Genomic DNA, 22,749 nt, shown 5'->3' on the forward strand with positions numbered 1-22,749 from the left:
CAAAAACAGCTTCAATAGAACCTTTAACTTCAGCAGGCTTTGTCTGTAATTTCTCATGAAAATAATACTCTTCGGCATTCCTCACATGCTTACATTCATCCTTTGTTTTCCATCTTATCACTAATTTTTCAACTTTGTCTATCATTTGTTTTTCATAAACTTTACCCATATGCTTTTCTATGGTGTCAAATTTTAGCTGCAACCTAATTTCCTTGTTATGTTTCCAAGTGCAAATCTTACACTTGCATTCTATTGGAGGCTCGCCTTCAATTGAATTCTTGACTGGTTCAATGAATGGATACTTTGATGCCCAATTAATTTGAAAATTCCTCACTGACATATCCCACTCCTGATCCTTTTTTGATTGTGGTTCACCCTTTTTTGATATGGCTATTCTTTTCCCCTTCCGTGCATTATCATCAATGGCATTATCACCCAAGTCAATTATATCATTCCGGCTAACTTGGGTATCTACCAGATAATCTTCTTCAAGATCATCCTGATCTAAGATATCAAGTTCGCCGTCGTCTTCAACATGCGGTGCAGGTGGCAAATTTTGTACTTGTACTTGTGATGATGTACCTTCCTAATTTTCACATCCAATGCCAAAGTACGAAGACAACGTTCTGCTTTTTGTTGGCCTCTCCTAGCCTTCCCCACTTGCAGGTTTCCTACCCCTCTTCCTGTTCGACATCTCCAACGAAATAAAGGCTGCCAAAAAAATATCAATTTGCTGAAGAAGCAATAATAGGCTATAATGTATAATATACCACTTCAAAAATATGATTGCTCACCTTTAGGCTTTAGGTCACTAGCAGTCGCCAATACAGTCAACGACTCAACAACAATGATTTTCCTTGGTCTGAAACTTCGCTATTGATCAGAATTCAAAGCCTAGAACCCACCAAATTGTGTTGAGATATTGAGATAGATCTGATCTTTGCATGTATTTATACCAATCCTTATATGGTGAATTCCGCGGGAATTTTATATGGTATACAAATATTTGGTGAATCCCGCGTAACTATAACATGACTTAGGTAATTTTCGAGGCGATTATAGGTCATCCAAATACAACTTATGTAATTTTTGAGGCGATTATAGGTCGTCCAAATAATAGTCGAATACAATATAGTTAGCGAAAGTTGGGGTGAATGGAGACACGCGTCGGCAAGATGTCAGGCGAATTGGGTCCCCCTGGCTAACAAATCTTCACATGCCTATAGGCGAATTAAGGTCATCTATTAAGGCAACCTCGAAGAGTGTAGGCGAAACAATTAAATTTACCGTGTGTCCACCATATATTGTATTGGCGAAATCATCGCATAGAAACATTTATTTGCATAAAACATATGGCGATCGGGCCGTGACTATGATGGAAATTGATAATGTTCTGGCGACATGGCCACCCCCAAACGGTACAAAATATTCGCCATTTCCGACATGGCCGACGTGAAAAATTCGCCATTGGCGAATATTCGCCACTAAAGTAAACTCTGGTTCCAACCTAACAACTACTTCCTTAACTACCAAACTGAATCTTAATCAATGATAAACTAAATAATTTTACTGTGCTTCCCTTCCACTAACATGATCGAAAACGTAAATTGTCAACCAAACACAAAAACTAAACTATGCAATAAAAAATAATACGATGCTCCCACATCAAAGTGCAACCTAAAACTTAATCAAATATATTGTTTAACAAAATTCAATCTCTAGAAATTAATAACAATAATATATCATTGCCTTACAATGATTTAAATCCACAAATTTGACTTACAAAAACTAAGTTTAATTACTAATCCTCTACAAATAATACACACCCCAATCATTGTTTGAAAAGATTCAACACCCTTCCCAAAAATATGCAAATCTTATAACAAACATGCAAACACATATTATCTATTTCTTTAAAAATATACTTATTTCAAAAAGCATGCAATATTGTGGAGACAACGAAAGTCAAAAGTTCATATTCATATTATTCATTCAAAGAAAAATCATTATAATAGGCACAACATCACAAATTTTCGATCTCTATTATCTTTTTTTTTAAAGGCTTACAAAATTGTACAAAGTTTCTCTTACAAGAACTTCTTTCCAAAATCACCTTACCCATGAAAAGGATTTTATATCATATGGAAATCCTTTAGGCAACTTTTATAAATTTTGAAAACTATCAGATCATTAATGAATTTTGTATTTCCATCCAACTTTTAATTTTAAAATTTGGTGCTTATACTTTGCTTTTATGAGTATTTAAAACGTACCACCCAAAAATATTTGAGATTTGAAATAATACTTCTAAGAACCATAGCTTTTGATTTAGGTATTTATTTGATTTTTTTTTAAATAAATAAAAGACACTAAAGAGCTTGGAGAGCTCTACTACTTAGAACTTTGACATGTCAATTTCACCAATCCAACCCCAAATTGCATCATTTGAATCTTCAAAATTCAAATTTAATATTTTTTCTAAGAGAAAATTTTGAGAGTAATATAATTTATTGTTTGGGTATGATTTTTTTTGTTGGAATTGATTGTCATAATTAATTAACCATTCATATATACACGTTTAAATGTAAACTTACTAAAAATAACAATTTTAATATTTTTCACTATTTTGGTATTTTTAGATGAAATTTAAGGATTTAAAAAGCACGCGTATCTAATTGACTTAAAATTAATGTAAAAGACTAATCTCACACATAGAAAACAAGAATTTTATCTCTACCCATTTTAGGTAAATTGAGAGATCTACTACTTAGAACTTTGACATGCCAATTTCACCAATCCAAGCCCAAATTGCACCATTTGAATCTTTTAAATTCAAATTTAATATTTTTTCTAAGAGAAAATTTTGAGAGTTTAATAATTTATTGTTTGGGTATGATTTTTTTTGTTGGAATTGATTGTAATAATTAATCAACCATTCATATATACACGTTTAAATGTAAACTTACTAAAAATAACAATTTTAATATTTTTCACTATTTTGGTGTTTTTAGATGAAATTTAAGGATTTAAAAAGCACGCATATCTAATTGACTTAAAATTAATGTAAAAGACTAATCTCACACATAGAAAACAAGAATTTTATCTCTACCCATTTTAGGTAAATTGAGACATTAAAAGAGATACAAACTAGGATGACATTTTAGCAAAGCAAGTTAATTTTTTAGCAAAGGCAAGAATTGGGAAAATCAACATGGACTCCAATAGATTGTATGGTTCTTTGCAAGCACCTTTATGCAACCAACCTAGTGTCAAAGGGACAAGTCGATTCAATCATTGCATTTCATATTTTGAAAGTAATACAAATTGGTGTCTCTTTGGGATGAAATTTTTTTCTACAAAGGTTTCTCCATATAAATCTAATCTAATGATTTAAATTTTAAGAATTTGCTGATTTATTATATTGCTTCTTCGTTACTTCAATGATATAAGCTTATTGGTTTAATCACATTATAATCTAATTAAACTCTATATCATTTAGACTATTTTAAAGTATTTTAATTATTGTTCTCTTATCACACCCAAAATCTTGTTGTCAAATCCCCAAATATGAAAAAAAAACACTAGTCAAGCATTATGTTTTAATGAACTATAGCCTATCTTGACCATGCTTAACCACCTTATGCTTGAACAAGATTAAAGTTACACTCCCCCATCTCCAAAATTCAAAGAAACACTAGTTAAACACTATTTTTTAACAAGATCCTGTCTTGACCATGCCTAGTCACTTACATTTGTATAAAATATAAAGATTCACTCGCTGAAAATGATGCAACACATATTTCCTTATCAGTAAAATAAATTGTTTTCAGACTTGTTCAATTATTTCAAGTTTCTCGAGAAATATTTTCACCCAATTTTAAACATGAAAAGTCATATTGAGACCTTGTTATGATGATCTAAGTACTCAAAAAAAAACCCGGATTAATGTCAAAGCAAGAAATCCCAAGTTTCTAATATTATCGTTCCATTGTTAAGATTGGTCCAAATGCACCTCTTCTTTTTCCAAGTAATTTCTAATTTATATAAATTTCGATGTGAGTAGCACATGGAGGACAACCTTATTCAACTCCAATATTCTAGAGAATTTTTTCTAACCATTGTTAATTAGTTTATATGGTTGACGACTACTTGTTCAAATGATTCATATAAGCTATTCTTGACTACCAGATCTCTACTACCAACCGTTTCAACTCCCGTAAAACAGGTATTTAAGTAATTCAATAAGGAATAAAAGCTTTCCAAAGCCAACTTTATTGTTATGCATATTGTTGGCAAAGAATACACGAGCCTTCAACATTAAATGCCATCTCTGCAAATTTGTTTATTTAAAGGACGCAAGAGAATATGAACCGTTGAGGCATAACCAATATGTTTGATAACATGTTTTTCCTAGTGTGTAAGCATTGTAGTTAAGTTGTCTTCATGAATTAGTATAGTGTGGGATAATAGTAATCATTTGCTTCTAGGATAGGTGTACTGACATGCATTTTTCAATGCTTTGTAATGGATTAACTAGATTATATTAGTGTGCTTTTAGCTAGATTTTATCTTGTTTCTTTAAGTGAAGCTTCCCTCTACATAGTTGGATAGAATTTTATTCAGACTTGTCAATACCTGTACATCTTATAATACATTTTCTAGTTAGCATAGGTTTAGCAACAAAATTGTACTCGAATGTATAATTATTTTATGTTAAATCACATGTTGCTCATTATGATAAATTGCATAAAATTATCGTGTAAAACAGGATGTAAGTACAACCTTCAAATCTAATTCCTTGAAATTCAATTGAGATAGCTAATCGCAAATTTAAACTTACTATGGATTTTGTCAAAATAGACAGGAAAAGTGCAGTGCTTAATTTATTTATTTTCTTTATTGATTGTCTTGTAAGTTTGTAAAACGGAATCTCCTAGAAATTAAAAAAAATCCGAAATGCACCATACTTATCTAGGCATTATCAAATAGAATAGTTGTGCCATTTATTTATATTTAAGAAAGTAAGACTAAGTTTACATCTATTACATGTGACATTCTCTTGTGCATAAGTCAATTTAATCCATCTCATGTATAATCAGAGTGAATCTTGCCTGCCATTTACTGAGATAGTATTTATATGGCTTAATTTAATTTTTTACTGTGATACAGCTTTAGTTTTATATATAATAAATTAAAATGCTCATAAATAGAACTATAAAGAAAACTAAAATTATAAATGATAAAAAAAATAGAACTTCAAAGATCATGAAGTTAAAAAGGATGTAAAAAATTTACAATTTGTCACAATTTTTCAGCTAAAAATCAGAATGTCACGAATGCCATTCTCACAAGACCAAAAAATGAGTAACATTATCAACTAAAAAATATCACTAATTACCTTTGAGAGCAATAGATTTGACATTAATTTTATTCAATATCAATTTCTTAAGTTATAAATTAGTGTTACAACCTTCTAATTAATGATCTTGTATCATTTGAGTTTTGGTGTACTATTTTCTAGCCTTTCCTTGAGATAACAATTCCATGCTAACATTGCTGCACCGACAGCTGGCTCAACCTGCAAAATAGCCAGTCAAGTTTCCATTCACTTGAGTGAAGAAAGATTATACATTGGCTTTGACCCGTGCAAAGGATATTCATTTTTCAATTCATATTCTATATCCATGCAAATCCAAAAATACTGTCATGAAAAGTCGATCTAGAAAACACAGATGTTTCATGTTACAGCCTACCATAGCAATAGCCCAAATGCATTTGTTTGCATGAGTCGATAATATACCACCGTCCTTACCTACACTATTGTGTTCTACAATTAAGAGTATCTTTAATGCTAGATTATAGAAGTCTATAAGACTAGCATATTTGACAAAATATCAAAAGTAAAAACATGAGAAATTTGAAAAATGTACAGATGTTATTTTGATGTGACAGGATGAAAATCTTTGCATGATTAGAGCATGAAAAAATTGAATGCCAAATTAACATATCACACATGACACCCAATGTTATTAGTATAATATCTTAAATATTGAAGATAGCCAACAACTTTTGAGACATCTTGGATTTGTGGAAGAAAAGAACAGATAAAATTTCTCCAGAACATTTGGGACAGCCTCAGAACACAAGGGATGCATCCCCACATAACACATTAAAATAATTGTTTTATTTGGTTTGTCATACATAACACATTCAAGCTGGGGAACTTCATTAGGGTAGTTGGATATTAAAAGCATTGACTATTTCTAGATATATTTATCAAACTGAATCTTGAGAGAGGCAAAATTGAATTTTATAACTACAAAATCTATCCATTCATCTTCTAGTTTATCTACGACACAAATGAATCATTGTTATTCTCATCCTCTAAAACACTTTTCAACCTATATCATTTGATGTGAATTCGCAAACTGTTGATGAATTGTTTGATTTCTAATCATGACTCCCAAAACGGTGTTTCCTCCACAACAAAGCATATAACTGCTAAGAATTCGTATTTTTTGAAAAAAAAATCCAACCTCTACTAATGACAAAATATTCAACAGCCCAATAAAGTATAGCCTCAAATTGTGCTGTAGCATCCTAAATTGTACTCCCTTACAATTTTGACCGCATTTGGGTCCTCACTGTAGCGTTTGTGCCCCTAGGCCTGATGAGGACCCGATTCTGCTCATGTCATGCAAATTTGATTCCATATTGACCTCATGCATCATTTAAATCCTTTGTCTTGGCCCCAAAATTGGGTAGGACCGGGGCGGGCGACGGCTATTCTGGCTCCAAAAACGCACTAATGTACCGCGCAAAGTCGCATAACATGCAGTTACGGGTGCATTACAGACCATTGATCGCGAAAGCGGCGGCTGCAATTTTTCGGGGGTGTCAATAACACGAATGTTTTTGGAGCTAGAATAGTTGCATCTGACCAAGGCATGGCGCCTTGATCCTCCCAATTAGGATCTGACTTTGGGACCCTTGGTCATTTCAAAAATTGAGTGAGAAATCCAGCCCCGTGTCGGCTCATGTGGGAAAATTAATATGTTTTTTGACTGGCAAGTATAAAAGGAGGCTTTCCTCTCTCATTTGATCACCCGACAATCATATTGGTCAATCAATTCAAGCAATCAAGCAATCAAGCATTCAAATTCAAGTGAGAAAGCAATCACTATTCCTTCAAGCATTAGAGCAGCAATAAGATCAAGATTCAAGCATTGGAGTTGACATTCATGTTCCATGTTATTGAAGACTTCACGAAACCCTAATTCTGTGTGGAGACAAATGAAACTTCACAAGGAGGTAATATCATTTGTGTTTTCAATCATTATTCAGCATCTCCCTCAAAAGGAGAACCTTTCCATTACTGCAATTCAATTATTTTTCATTTCTATTTCATGGTTAATTCCAAAACCGGGGTTTGACTTGGGCAAACCCCTATTCCCAACCTATTTCCCTTTCTTTCTCTGTGCAGGAAACAGGTACGGAGCTGCGATCTTCAGAATAAGCATTATTTACAGTGACGAATTGATCCCCCATTGGAGTGCGAAAATTTCGGAGGACCAAGGTGACCACCAGCACAGTCCTGACATTTTAGGGGCCCTTTCGGGGAGCAAGTCCGAATCTGCTTACATTGCTCAAATCCAGGTTCATGGCTCAATCCTACAACAATACCTTAGTGTTTATACATTTCTACTTCAATTTCCAGCACTTTTACCCTAATTTCAGCAATTCAACTTACAAAAGAGGATTTATTAATTCCATCCTCAAAAACCCCAATCCAATTAGAGTTCTCAGTCCTAATCCTTGTTGGTTCATGACTAGATCTATTGGATTGGCACCCTCTTTTGAATGTTTTGGTCCACAAGCAATAAAATTAGCGGTTTCTTCCTTCTATGGTGGGAACCCTAATTTTATTTACCAAAACACGTGCATTATATATAACTTTCTTTTTTTTAAAGGGCATTATGCTTTCCTTTGTTGTTGGGGTCTCCTTTTAGTAGTGTCGCTTAATTTGGGTATCAAAACCCATTTTTGTTGAAGCCCTTTGGTTTTGTTTGTTCTAGAGAAATGCTCTTTTTAAAGCAGTGTTCCACGGGAACGCGTCCCCCCCCCTTTTTGGCCACGTCTCGGAGACGGGGACGTCTCCAAGATGGGGGGATGGGGACGCGACGTCCCCCCGACATCCCGCCGACGCCACCCAAGCGCCGCTGGAGACAAGGAGACGTCTCCGTGTCTCCCAAGGGGACGTGGAGACGTCTCCTTGGGAGACGTCTGGGCATCTCCCCATCCAAACTCCCAAAACACCCCCATTACTAAGGACAGACTAAAAACCCCAAGGACACATCCCTCAAGGTATCCTACAAATAATTGTAATCAAATGAAGGCATCATATCCTTGAACAAAAACTATAGTCATTGATATACAATTAAGGCTAAAGCATTGCTTGAAATAAAGAAGAAAAAGAACTGACAAATTATCTAGATTATATATAGATCATGCTATTTTACAAATATAGACCAAATCATCTAGAAGGTATAGAAAATATGGATAGAGATGCTCTATCCAAAATCTATAAAATTTTAGCAATATTAATGGTGCAAGGATCTTTGTGAGATCAAGTGAGACATGTATAGAGGAAAGGTGACTAGTGAAGTTGATAGTATTACTCATAGTTGTCATGAGACTAGTACTGGTAAAGGAAATGGGCATTGGCACCAGTTCGCCCTTTTTGAAAAAATAGGAGACAAGTACTTGGAGATACCAAAAATTAAACACGGCCAAAATTAAAGTGTGAAATATATAAAAAGTGAAAAAAAAATTGAAACTTGGAAAGATGTCAAATTCAACAGGAAGAGAAAATCATAACTAATTTACCAAAGTGAACCTAACAATTCAAAAACTAAACTATAACAAAGTTCGAAAACTAAAAAATTCAAAACACAAAACAATTACAAAAGTTATATGGTGCATGGCACATATGAAGGGGGGTATATAAAACAAGACCTTGCTTAAATTTCAAAACATGTAAGGCGCAGATGCATTCTATAAATATTGGAGCACGCATACAACGTCCCATTGAATACGTTTGACAGAAAATTTTGAAATGAAAAGTAAAACCTTAAGTTAAAGATAATTTATAGTGTTTTAGTTTAATGTTTGATATATAGATGGGAGGCTCAAAACATACAAACAAGAAAATTGTGGAAATAAAGGTTTTTTTAAAGTGGGGATGCCTAATGACACAGTTGGGACGTCTCCTATGAAGAGGCCAGAATGTCTCTTGTGACTAGGGACATATCATACCCATCTCCAGTAAAAGAAAAGTGTCCTAGTCTTTGAGATGCGTAAACACAAGAATGATTCTAAGTTTAAAATTGAGGATGAGTTCTTGTTGCTTAATTTTTAATTGTAACTATATATGTTAGTGAATCAAATCCTAGGAATTTGCATGTTACAAAAGCCCACTAACAAGACATCAAAAATGATAACTGAGACAAAAAACAATCTCAGGTCTTCTAAGAGGCAGTTTTGCGGAGAACTTTGAAAAAAAAAAAATAGTGTTCTCTATGTTTTCATATTTTGCGTTTTTGGGGCACCCCAAAGCAGAATTTGGCAATGCAGCCATTGAAAGGCCTTATGCCACAATCCAACCTAGATTGCTAATTCATGGCATAATCCTTCCAATACATGTGCTACCTTTGAATTTTGAGTAATAGGGTAGGACTGTAGGAGTTATGACACTGCCAGCTAGGGGTACCAAACTTAACTACCCATAGCAAATGCTTTTAGTTTTCTGATATCCATGGACATAGGTCACTGCTGTGTAAGATGACTTTAAGTTTAAGATTCTCACCAAGAACCCTAATTTATTATTTTTAGTAATTTTTTAATGTCTTGTATTATAAACTTATATAATAGCCGAATTCAAAGCATATAAGAAGTGTAGAGGGCATATATCTCCCTTGCAGAGTTTTCTCAAATTGTATAAGCTCTCACTTGAAATAAGAATCTATTTTGCTTAATTATTCAGCAGTTGCCAATCTTAATTCATCTGAGTTTTGACTAATTGCTAATTATAAGACGTTGAGTTCCACAACTAATTTATTGTCCCCTAATAAAAAGGCCCAAAGTGTATAGATATGTACTATAGTGATGCACTAAGTCTGTCGTTATATGGTACTTGTAATGGTAAGTTACATCAAGTAGTTGATTAAATAACTACTATTTATCTTCTAGTCAGCATTACATAACGGACAATTTCCCTTTCTACATAACACACTTATTTAAACCCAACACTTATTTAAATTCTTCAAATTTATCTTTATTGAACGTCTATCAATAAATTAGCTAGCTCTCCTTTCTCGAACCAAACTAAGACACTAGACTTTTATGTTCTTAGCTAACTCTTCATCAATTTAATGTTATTAAGATTGTTACATTCATTAGAATTGCTACAGATTGTTTGAAATTCATGTCTTCCAACTATTCTTATGTAAATTGCAACTTCAATCAAACTGTAGACTGTTTCTTGTTAAACAATGAAATTACACCAAATCTAAACTTGAATGTATATATTGAAATAGATTTTTATCAATCTTTGAACCTGTCTAATCCATATCTGTATAGACAGAAAGTTAGGTATGCACGCAAGAAGCATCCCTAGTTGACACAAATCTTGTATCTAGCAAAATGCAAGATGTCGCCTTTTGTTCTTTGCCTCTTTTGTTTTGCAGGTTAGGTGTCCGCATTATGAGTTATAGTTTTCATTTTCGACAGTTGGTTTCTGAAGATCTTTGGATGATTGTGCATTAACACAAAGGAATGGTGTTGTGGCTTTCTTGCCATGCCAATTGAAAGAGTTCCTTGTCACATGTTTTTTCACCCAACTAAACAATCTAAGTTGTGCAGTAAAAGCCAAATGATATTTGTAGCTTAGTTCATGTAGAGGACCTCACCATAGATGAATCCATTTGTTGTCTCATTAAGATTTCACTAGACATCCAAATTCCTTAAAGATTTCAAGTTTCCTCCAAAGAAGGAATACTTGTGTGTACCTTGAACTTATTTTCACATTTCATATCTTGGACGCATACCCTTAGATCTCACACCTTAGAGTTGTTGGATAATTGGATCATCACCACAGTAACACAAATTTGATTCCAGAATTTTCATTGGCTGAGCTAGATAAATTAGAGGGAAGAATCATGTTGACACCAACATAACACTTTGTTCATTCAGAGGTTGGTCACAAGTCACTGGGGATCGCAAAGGGTTCTAAGGGTTCTGGATCAGTATGAGTGTAAATCCCTTTGTCATTGTAATGCATCTCTCAAGCCTTGATGGTTTGACTTTCCCAGTTTGTAAATTTTAAAGAGATCATTCTAACCTACTATTGCTCATCTTTGCACCTTCTTTTATGTATTGAATCTATCAGAACTTGTACATGCTTCAATTTTGTCTATGTATTCCACAATTTGATGTGTTTTGTTGTGGCATTGTGTGGTTTGACAATCCTTAAGTGGATTTTCAGATCTAGACCTGCATCAATTGGTATCAAAGCAAGGTTTTCTCCCATGAGGCATGAAGTCCAATGTAGATCTCTAAGAATTCATGAATCTTGATCTGTGTAGTGTGGCCTATAGTTGCACTCATAGAATTTGTAATATGCAGCCCTGTTCTGCCTTGCTTTTTCTTTGCATTTTTTGTTTCTGACTTGCAATTGTTTATAGAAGAAAGAAGAGTGCAGAAAATTTGTATTATTATAGAAATACTTGGAGCAATTAAATAACTCAGAAATTTACTAGATTTAGGAAATCCACAACGCCGAAATAACTCAGATTTAAATTCAGAACTGTAGATACGATATATCTAAAAAATATGAACCCAGTTCATGAAATGACATTACAAATGTATTTCAAGCACACCCATAAATTGCAGCAATGAAGATGTCTGATCTGGCACTGAAATCTGCAAACTGGCTATGTAGAAATGGGATGCCACACTCCAAGAAACTGTCCAAAGGCTGTGTGATGAATAGAAATGACTGAAGCAAGTCCAAACGCCTCCCAAGAAGTTGCAAAACCTTGCTCAACCCTAGTGACACCCTTTTTCTATTAGAGAATAATTTGAAATTTCCATATATTTAAGTTGAACTTAATTCATGCTTTTAAATTTTCAATAAGTTCATTTGGTGCCCTTTGACATATTTTTTTCCAAAACTAAGGAATGTGAAATTGACTTCAAAAGAGTGATGTTCACCATAGGATCGAAATGATATATTTTCAATTTTGATATGTCAAACATTCATCAATGGAGTTAGGAAATATTTTATGGTTTTTCCTTTGAAAACTAAATTTTGAAATTCACATTTTGGAAATGAATTTGGATAATTAAAGTGGTCTCCTTAATGATTTTTGAAATAGAATCTTTTTAAGAGCATGTTTAAATTTATACCCCAATTTTATGCATTGAGATCCATGCCACACTAAAATAGTGTTTTGATGTGATGAACCTAGGATTTCAGGCACGGGGCTAGGAACGAGTGGCTCTAGATGTTGTCTCAAGTTCGAAAGTGACTATGTGGCTACAATGGGTGTAGAGTTATTAAGTAAAAATTGGAGAAATCATGGGGTAATCAAAATGATCTAGGATATATGGCGGCTACATACTTGGGGCACTAGCAAAGACTCAATATGACTAGACAAAGACATACCACACCCCAGTATTCAAGGGATATTTAACATCTTTTAGAGAAAAGCTCTATACAAAATATAATCCAAGATGATCTTTTATTACAACAACAATATAAAGGCCTCGAAAGGAGCAACTTTTGAGTTGCAACCAATGTGGGATAAATCTACCCACTTAATTCGAACTCATTAAATTATCACAGCTTCATGTAATGCATGTGGGATAAATCCACACAATGTAATACTGAATAACTAAATTATAATTATTGCAATGCTAGGGAGAGCATGTTAGCAGCAACAATGGAGGAAAACTGAGAGGGGGGGGGAAGAGTGGGGGAGGTGAATCAATTTTCACCGGATCTACAAACTTAACCACAAAAACATATCTGATAAACTACAGCAATAACAAAGATAAGCAAATTGATAGCACAACACACAACACCAAGATTTTGACATGGACAACCTAGTTAAGGGAAAAACCACTGTGGAAACCTACCCACAATAAGATGATACTCTGTAGTAGTATATGAAAATATTACAATGGGGAATGCACATGCATTCAAGCACACTGCCTAGAGCTCACTGCTCAAAAGATAATGACCCAGAAGGCTACAACCCTCAGGGAAGTCTCACTGACTTACAACAAGATTCAAACTAGAATCTGGAAGTAATGAACTGCAATAATAGCATCTCCAAATGCCTGATGACAGTTTCGGTTAAGCACAATTGTCTGCTCTACAACACCAATCTCTCCTCAATACACTATACCGAAAGATGAATCCTTGTTCGAACATGCACCACTCTCTGATAATGCAGACACAACCTTGATACCCAAATTACATGACAATATCACATATTTATACAATTCATCAACCTTGACAACAAGGACGACTAAACCCTCAACTCACAATTACAAAATTACATCACACGATACAAAGATCGACCACCGGACCAATATAATGATTTACATGACATAACATGGACCTAAATCAAATCTCCATACACGCAACACCACCGGAAATCACGCCAAGATCAACCGCAACACACTACACACATAACACGAAGAACATCACTGGTTCAGCAAAAACACCAAAAACTCGCACAACGATCAATGTGGATCATCAGGACAAATAGGGCACGACTAAGAAACACCAGCAAGCACGTTAGAATCATTAGTAACAGCTGCACCAACAACACTTATCAAATCTTCACTTGTCAACGTCTGGAGCTCAAGAACATTCAAACAACAACAACTGTCATGAAGAAAGATAACTTGCGGAGAACCATATCACGAACCATCTGAAATGAAGATACACAAGACTATCCCAAACAATATCCCAAAGACTCGGATCAAGATCTGATCACACCGGAATATACCAAAGGAAATACTGAACTCTGCAAAGCACACTGATCAGATAAACATACTGCAAAACCGGACCATATGATATGATCGTTTAAGCTTCCCATATCACCAACACCAGTACAAAAGAATATAATGATACTAAAGATACTCCATACACCAAACCATAATCACAATGAACTAATCTACAATCACCGGAGCAGGAATATGTTGACATCAATGACAACAACATATCCTAGCAGCAACAATGTCGAACATAGTAAAGGATTAGGATATAAGGGTCCTAACTAAGAGGGGGAGGAAAAAATAATGGTCGGAACAATAGGGGATGAGAGAGGATAAGAAGCAAAGGGGTGAGTAGAGAAATAAGTAGTTTCCAGAGGTTGTGAGGGTATGAGAACAAGAGGATGCATGCATGCATGAAGTGAAAGAGTAGGCTATATGGGACAAAAGAGTAGGCTACATGCGATGAAAAAGTAGGCAGCATGTAATGCAAAAGTAAGCTACAAGATAAATAGAAAACTGTATTAGTCACAAACTCACAATATATTAAGAGTAATTGAGATTGTGCTAAGCATAAAAGTTCTTTTAAATTTGAGTATTTATTGGTTGGTGTTAATGTAAGCTATGAGTTGTACCCCCTTCTTTAGAAGGAACTTAATGTAATAGGTTTGATTCAAGAGAGAATCCTCTAATTTCTCCAATCATGGCAAGAAAAGTTCAAAATAGGAGATTAACTCATATCTAGATTGGGATGGAAATTAAGATCTTCTCTATGGAATTTCAATGTATGTTGGATGCTTGAGATTTCTCTTATAGGCTCTATATTTGGAAATAGCGTGGATTGTTTGATAATGCCAACAACAATGATTGTTTCTTTTGGTAGACGAAAATGTGGCATCTATGTGCCACTCAGTAGAATTAAAAGCATGCTCTAAAGGGGGGTAAAACATATTGGTAAATGTTTGTGAAGCTGTAATGTCCCCTAGTTAGTTACGCTTTAATTTAACCTAAATTTGGCCAAATCTATAAATAAGTAAATGGGATTTATAGGCGTACCTTTGTGTATTGTTTTCCTGCAACAAAATTAGAGAACATATATGAAATAATACTTAACTGAAATATGAATTATATTAAATGATATCAAATCTGCTATATTAATAACTGTTAGAATTATAATTGTTGAATATAATCAGATTATTATATTTCCTAGATGAGATCAGATTATTATATAAAGTCAGTTTGTAAGTCAGTTACTAATCAATTCCTTTAGTCCATTAGTTGGATAGGGTGTCCAAGAAACCATCCCTCCTAGGCCCAAGGGCAAAATACCATATCCCCCTTGGCTCCATATGGCAGGTGTTAGGCATCCATCATGGAGTGGTGTACCCAGCGAGGCGTTCTATCGCCGTTCCCCCTCATCACAACCACCTTCTCTCTTAAGCCCAAGAGCAGATGCTTCACCCCTCTTGGCTCCATGTGGCAGGTGTTAGGCATCCACTATGGAGTGGCATACTTAAGAGAGTCCCTCATTTACAATGAATCATTTATTATATTTATTCAATTCATCACATTATGATAATCCATTATATCTGATATAATTATCACATTCCATTATGTAACAATAGTGCCTTGTATTGTGTTATCAATAATATTTTATGTTAGTATCTTTGTATCAGTATTAACAATTTATTGCCATTATTCCATTATACTGAATTTATTATTCCTTATATTATTCGCATCATATGGAGTTACAGCATTACAATATTTTGTTCAGCCTGAATTTAATTGTATTATGTATTCCAGAATTAATGTGCAGATATATATTTATGTCCAGTCTGACACAATTATCATTTTAATATTATTTATCTAATTTTTCTCTCAAATTAATATCATATTAATGCCCTCTATTTGATTAACACTATACACAACAGTTACCATTAATAATATATCAATAAGATTTAATATAATTATAATTTGTTGACTGCTATACTTTAATATTCTAACAAAAATCGGTCTTCTACATACAAGTTTCTGCCTGCTCCTATTTTCCCTTTTCTGGCAGACCTGAAGATTCTTCCTGTGCTCCTTTCTTAACCATACTGGCAGACTTAGGTCAATACGCCGTTCTTATTCCCTCTCTCCTGGAATTGTCACGTACTTGTTGCCAATGTCTCTTATAATTTCCACCGATTCCTTCTTTTTTCCCAGCAATTCCCTTTTGGTTCTTTTTCTCATAAATTCCCTTCCTGTGCCTTTTTTCCTCTTATTACCTGCCATGTGAGAAGCATTGAGCCTCATATTTAAAATGGCCTGGGGGTTGGTTGCCTTTGGGGAGAGACGTGACTTAATTGAAAGTAAAGTCGCGTCCTCCTCTTATCATTGTTTCTTTTACAAGATCGTGACTCTTAGGTTAGTCCCTTAGGAACTTTGATTAATATTCTTTTATTAATTAACACATGCTTAATATTTATTTATTATTTATCATTTGGTTAATATTTATTTATTAGTTATTATAGGTATCTCATATAAATACTTGCTTATTATTTAAATTTATAATATAAACAGCTGTTGATAATTAATCAATAAATATAGTCAAGACAATTCTTTAATAAATTGTGAGGAAATCAATAGACAGGGATTATTGGTCACTATGACCAAACATTACATACATAAATAAAAATGGATTATGGTTGGAACATAACACGATCCTTGCTGTCTAATCATGATATGTCTTAGTGATAGATTTGATTTGTTAGATTCGGGACCATGGCATTATCCAAACTCCAACGCTGCTTTGATAAGGATAATAATAATTATTTATTTATTAGTATATTTATTTACTGTGCCAATCCAAGGATTGCCGCTTGTTGATGTGTGTTTTATGCACATAACATTCAGAATAAAATACCAAAGTACTTTACCCTCTCTTGAACAAAATCACCTCAGATGCTAAGGATAAGATCAACTAAAATGATTCCAAGGTTTCTACAGTTAGGTCTTGACAAGTGGGTAACTCAATGAATTGTGAATTTGTTGTTTTCACTTGGGGACTTACACAATTGTTTGAATTAACTTTGCTTATCATGAATATGGAATGGGTGTGTTGATAACTTAGGATTTGGCAATGTAGTTCTGAACTCAATTCTAACAAGACTTTCTAAAAAAAGGCAAAAGGGAATAGGGTTCAAGAAATCTATTCTAAGCCTAGGAATGTAGGATATGATGAACAAACTAGGCAAGGTCTCACCATCAAATCGAACAGATCTTGACACGAGCTTAGTGCAATCATCTAAGGTATACTTCATAAATTTTCAAACTATTACCATCAAGCATTAAGACCATCCAAGTTGATGCATAACAATGGATATGTAATAATCGAAGTTAAGTTTGCATAAATTTCTAGTTGGCCACGCAAAGCGCACTTACAATCAGCGAGAGGCTAGTGGTATGGATTAATAGATTCCACACAAATATACTCAACAATTCTTTCATTCAATCTAACAAACATTGAAAGCAAATTCTAATATAACTTGGAGGAATTGAGAACTTTGAATGCAAGACAACACTTGAAAGACAAAATCACCATTAAATCGAACAATGATTTATATTCAAAAGTTGCAGCATATACCAACAATTCTACAAAAACTCTCTCTTACAAATGAGAGGCAATAGGGTATATATAGAGTCTGATGAATACTAAGAGGGGGGGGTGAATTAGTATACCAAAAATTACTGAACTTAAACTCTTAAACAGTTTAGCAGTTAACCGGTATAACAGATTTACTAACAAACCGGTTAAGACAAATGCAAACCAAACAGCAAATAAAGCATTCACCCATAAGAGCACAATCACCATAACACGAGATTTTGACGTGGAAACCCAAATGGGAAAAACCACGGTGAGATGAAACTCACAAGTAACTATCTACAGAATAGTAACCAGACCGGTTAAGGTCAAACCAGTTAAGGTCATACAATGTTCTTCACCAGAACAGATCCTGTTAGGAATCCAGATCTCTGTTAGGAGATAAGTCCTGTTAAAGACTACCTTGTGAGAGGATTTCAAATCCATAGTTGTGAACCACCTTGTTAGAGGATTTATAAAGGCTTTGCCAGGCCTACCCGGTTAAGGGTTTCAGACTTGTCGAAGATGTGAGTAATCAACAAGTGAGTGATCTAGATACTAGCACAGTATGCTTGGTTAAATCCTTGATAGCTCATTGTTAATGCACATTTAGCATTACTTCAGTCTTCAGTATCTCCACACTTTGTTTCTTCACACAGACCTAATCTTCTCTTCTGTGATCGGACATACAAAAACCTCATACACTTCTAAAACCCTATCAACTCCTAAAACCCTAGACATGATGTCCTTATAAAGGAATCTGATTTAATGTCGGTCCAATAGGATTACATTGCAAGTTCCTAGGTTCAATGCATCTAGACACATTTGGTAACACGGGACAAAATCACTACAAAAGTGTCGATGGATGATAACTCATCACAGAAATACTGGTTCATACATTTTACTAATTACCGGTTTGTCAAAATGAAGACTGGGAAAACGTCAACAACCGCCTTGTTCCTTCGTACCGCTTTGGGATTCTCAAACTGCTTTGTGGTCTTTATACCGCTTTGGGTCTTCATACCGCTTTGTGACCGGTAAACACCTTCTGCAAAACACCGATAGTCTAAAGACTATAATTCATAATACAGGTTGGAACAATTACCGGTTGAGCATAACTCATACATAGGGAAGTGATCATAAAACAAGTGTGTGTCCATCAATGACAATCACAGCATCATTAAAATGCCAACAGAGTCTCATACAAAATGGATGGCCAAGATTAAAACTAATCAAGGGCCAAGATCATAACAACAAAACCCTAGAATTGTCCTAATTAGGGTTTACATAAAAAATAGAGCCACCAACATATGGCCCAATAGAAAGACACCTAGTCATCAAATAGGGAATCTTCCAGAAGATTCCTCCCTGCATCTCTCTCTCTCCTAGCATACTAAAAGAATCTAGCCAATACAGAATCTAACTCTTCCATGCAAATGTTGGGTAAGGTATTCTGCTATAAATCAATCACGTCTAATGCATTCGAGCAAGCATCCAAAGTGTTCTCTCAATCAGGCATGAGCTTCTGCAAATTATGAACATGAATCGACAAAGAGACCAAATCATCTATCTGACTCTTCTTCAAAGAATCCAACTGATTGAAATACATGAATTTCATTTTGTCTTTTAATTCTGTTAAGTGTAAACCACTGGCTTAACTGACATCAACTCCCAATAGTTCCTCAATTGAGGCAAGGATCTCCAACTGAATATCATGAATAGATCCTTTCATCTTTGCACAACTCATTTGTGCGCTCTCATAAGTTGATTTCTTCATGGCTAATGAAGAATACCAACCATGGAAATCGTATCTATCTCCATTGTGCACAACATTCTCCCTGATCAAAGTGGACTTAGGAATCTTCTTCAAAGCTCTGAGGCGTGGAATGGTCTTCTCTTGAATGGGTCGGAATTCTTCCCAAACTCCCTCCAAATACTGTATTCATCCTGTTGCAATATCTCAACTGCCACAAAGAAGACCTTGTCTTGAATATCTCTAATGGTCTTTTCAATTTCTGAACACTTAGCCTCGGATTTTCTCAAAGATTCAACCCTTGTAACCAAGGCAAAGTATCAAGTGCTGAAATCATATAGGTCACCGGGCTGGATGACTTTTATGTTTATAAGATCCTGCTGAGACAGTCTTTTGATTGTTTTCGGATATGGAATGATTCTTCTCTGAATATGCTCAATATCTTCCCAAGCTTCAGCTATGTCTTGAATTATGCTCAATAAGGAAGATGTGGGGTCACGTGCTGATATCAAGTTCTCAATGAGTATGTCAACACGTTCTGAGGTATTAGCAATCCATTCTTTAGCTTCTTTGAAAGTTGTCTTCATAATCTTTTAATGATTCTTGTGGAAGAGGTATGGGCGGAGCAACAGGTACCTCCTCCCGATCTATAGGTTTTGTCAAATGTTGAACATATCTCTTCCATTGCTCATTCTCATCTTCAACCTTCTTCTTTTTTTCCTTTTCCTCGGCTAGTCTTTCCTTGAGGGCATTGCAAGAATCATCAAAATCTTGGATCTCTTGGGCCTGAGTAGGCATACCCAACTTCACAGTAGTGATTTCATAATCCTCAGGAGTGATGTTAACCTGAGTTTTCCCTGCCTTAGGTACTACCACCTGAACTATACTGCATCCTGTACTATCTCTTTGAATTAAAGAGAACCTCTTAGTTGGTTTGGGCGGTCTTATCTCGACTAGTTTACTCACCATAGCCAAGAATGTTGTTGTGTTCTCTTCTGAATGAGCTTCCTCAGGAGCCCTAGCCTTTATTCTTTCCCTCAACCAATCTGGAATGATTGACTACTCCATGCCACTCGCATCAAATTTATCCTCTATTTCCTTTGGTCCAGTAACTATACCATCTAGGAATTCCCTTGCCGGCTTCGGTTCTTCAACTTCTACATTCCTACCAGAATTTGGCTCTTGAGCTGGTTCTTCCATTATCTCTTCCACTGAAGGGGAAGGAGCTCTTACTTCATTACCTCCTATATCAGCATTCATCCCATGTTCATTAGTTGTAGTCCTGACTGGAGCAGTGGATGCAAACACTTAACGTCAGATGGCCCTCATCTGATTTATAATTTCTGCTTGCATCTCAAACTATTTTCTTTCCTTTACCCCTCGAAGAATTTAAAGTGGGTTCTTTCCTTTTCTGGGTCCAATACTTGACGAAACACCATGGTTTGAAGACATTGATTCATTGGTTCCCATGAGATCATATGTGAGATTGATACCTTTGGATCTAAGACACTTTGTCTTCTCTATTGCCCACCGTTTTGAATATTCAATCACTGGTCTCATGAGGTCGCTCAAATCAGACCTCTCAGAATCTGACCAATCAACCAAGGCAAGGGGCACATTTCTCAGTTTATCAAAGTGAGGCTGCTCAAACTCGGGATCATCTTCAAGCTGATCTACTACTCGAAAAACTTATGTTACTCTAATCAAATTCAGGGGAAGTCTGGACTACAATCTCTTTCTGATTTCAAAGCTATCAGTTGCATTAGCCCAATAGTCTTCGAGATCAGGTCTATGCTCGAATATCTCTCCATCAACCTTTTTCATCTGGTGAAAAGGGTCAAAGTCCTTTCTAGCCTTATACTAGAAGAATGGGTACCAAGAAAGCTCATTTTCAACACTAGCGGCAACCTGTGATGATGGACATGTCTCCAATCCATTTCCAATAGTGAGACAAGACGTTCCTGCCTTCTTTTGCTTCTCTCTCTAAACAATCATATAATTTTCAAGCTGCCTAACAACTTCAAGCAACACTACTCTGTTGGTGGGATACATAGGTAACTTGTAAGGAGGTCCAGAGAATCCTTGAATTCTCAGATAAGTAAATCTAGGGTATTGGATGTACCAATGCTCAAATTTGCTGACAAAATCTTTAGATTCCTCAGAGAGCCTTTGATGAAGACCACCTTGGAGCGTCCTGATGTTGTGCATCAAGAATGTATCGTTAACTCTCTTAAAGTGAAATTATTCCTCCAAGTGCAGTTGTGGGTAGCAATCATAAACAAAAAACTGATTCTCCTTATTTCCCACTTCTCCTCTATAGGTGAGTCCTCTATATCTGTAAGTTCGGGCAAGAGAGTACACCAAATAGGAACTCATATAAAATGTCATGTTCTCCTCCAAGTTCTTCAGTTGGTCATCAAGATTATTACTTATAATTTTTGCCCAATCAATCATCTTCGCTCCAGTAGTTATTTCGTTGATGAAGTAGTACATCCAAGGATCAAATGGCGTGCCTTGTGGACTACCCATGACTCTGTTTAACAAAACTATCGGGTCTCCAATATCTTCCTTGAAATAGGCTCTCACAAGATCCTTGGGTAACATGGAAGCATCCTTCCTTGGCTTTTCCAACCACGAATGGTTCATATTGGCCTCATATTCTTCAATATTTTCTTGGTACAACCGTGTTGCTTCCTCCTTGGTCATGTAAACTGGGTTATGATATTCAAGGATGCGGAAAGCTTCCCTGATAGCAACATCACTAATGTTCGCTAAGACTCTCCCGTCAGGTGCTATGATCTCTCGATTTATAGGATTTTAGTGTTTAAAGCATTCCACCACCAACTCAGTACACTGCATCACTAGAAGAAAACCAGCAGCCTGTACGATTCCATTTCTCATCATCTTTCTTGCAGTTGTTGTAGGCATCAAGTTGTCTAGGCCATACATTTGCTTCTTGAATTCCCTCAAGTTGATTTGTCCCAAGTTAGTGTCTCCGACCAGCTTCCACTTGGACCTCATCTTGGATTCCGGAGGGGAATCTTTATCCACCTGAAACTTCATCCTAGCTGCGAGATATTCCAAAAAATCTGCAAAACAATCAAACCCACTTAAGTTAAATTCCATACTTTTAAGCGTAGTTTGTGAGTTTGGTGGCTAAGTAATTTGTGGTTTTCACTTTCTTTTCAACACTTAGTCACAAAATGGGATTTTCCACACTTGATCATTAAGGTTTGATTCACTTCAAAATCAGATTTTGAAACATTAAGTCCAAGAAATTATATTCAACATTACTTCAACTCGCTTT

General features: G+C 35.2%; 1 protein-coding gene across 1 annotated transcript in view; it reads right to left on the reverse strand.

Annotated features, from left to right (window-relative positions):
• Positions 1-5,249: 5,249 nt before the first annotated feature.
• LOC131034962 (uncharacterized) overlaps positions 5,250-22,749 on the reverse strand; it is a 104,596-nt gene continuing 87,096 nt past the window's right edge. The window contains exon 7 of the mRNA XM_057966579.2: positions 5,250-5,578. Within this exon, the coding sequence (XP_057822562.1) occupies positions 5,492-5,578 (87 nt within the window). The 3' untranslated portion in view covers positions 5,250-5,491. The remainder of the gene's footprint in view (positions 5,579-22,749) is intronic.

Source organism: Cryptomeria japonica, chromosome 8 (assembly GCF_030272615.1).
Source record: "Cryptomeria japonica chromosome 8, Sugi_1.0, whole genome shotgun sequence".
In the NCBI taxonomy this organism is placed as follows: Eukaryota; Viridiplantae; Streptophyta; class Pinopsida; order Cupressales; family Cupressaceae; genus Cryptomeria; species Cryptomeria japonica.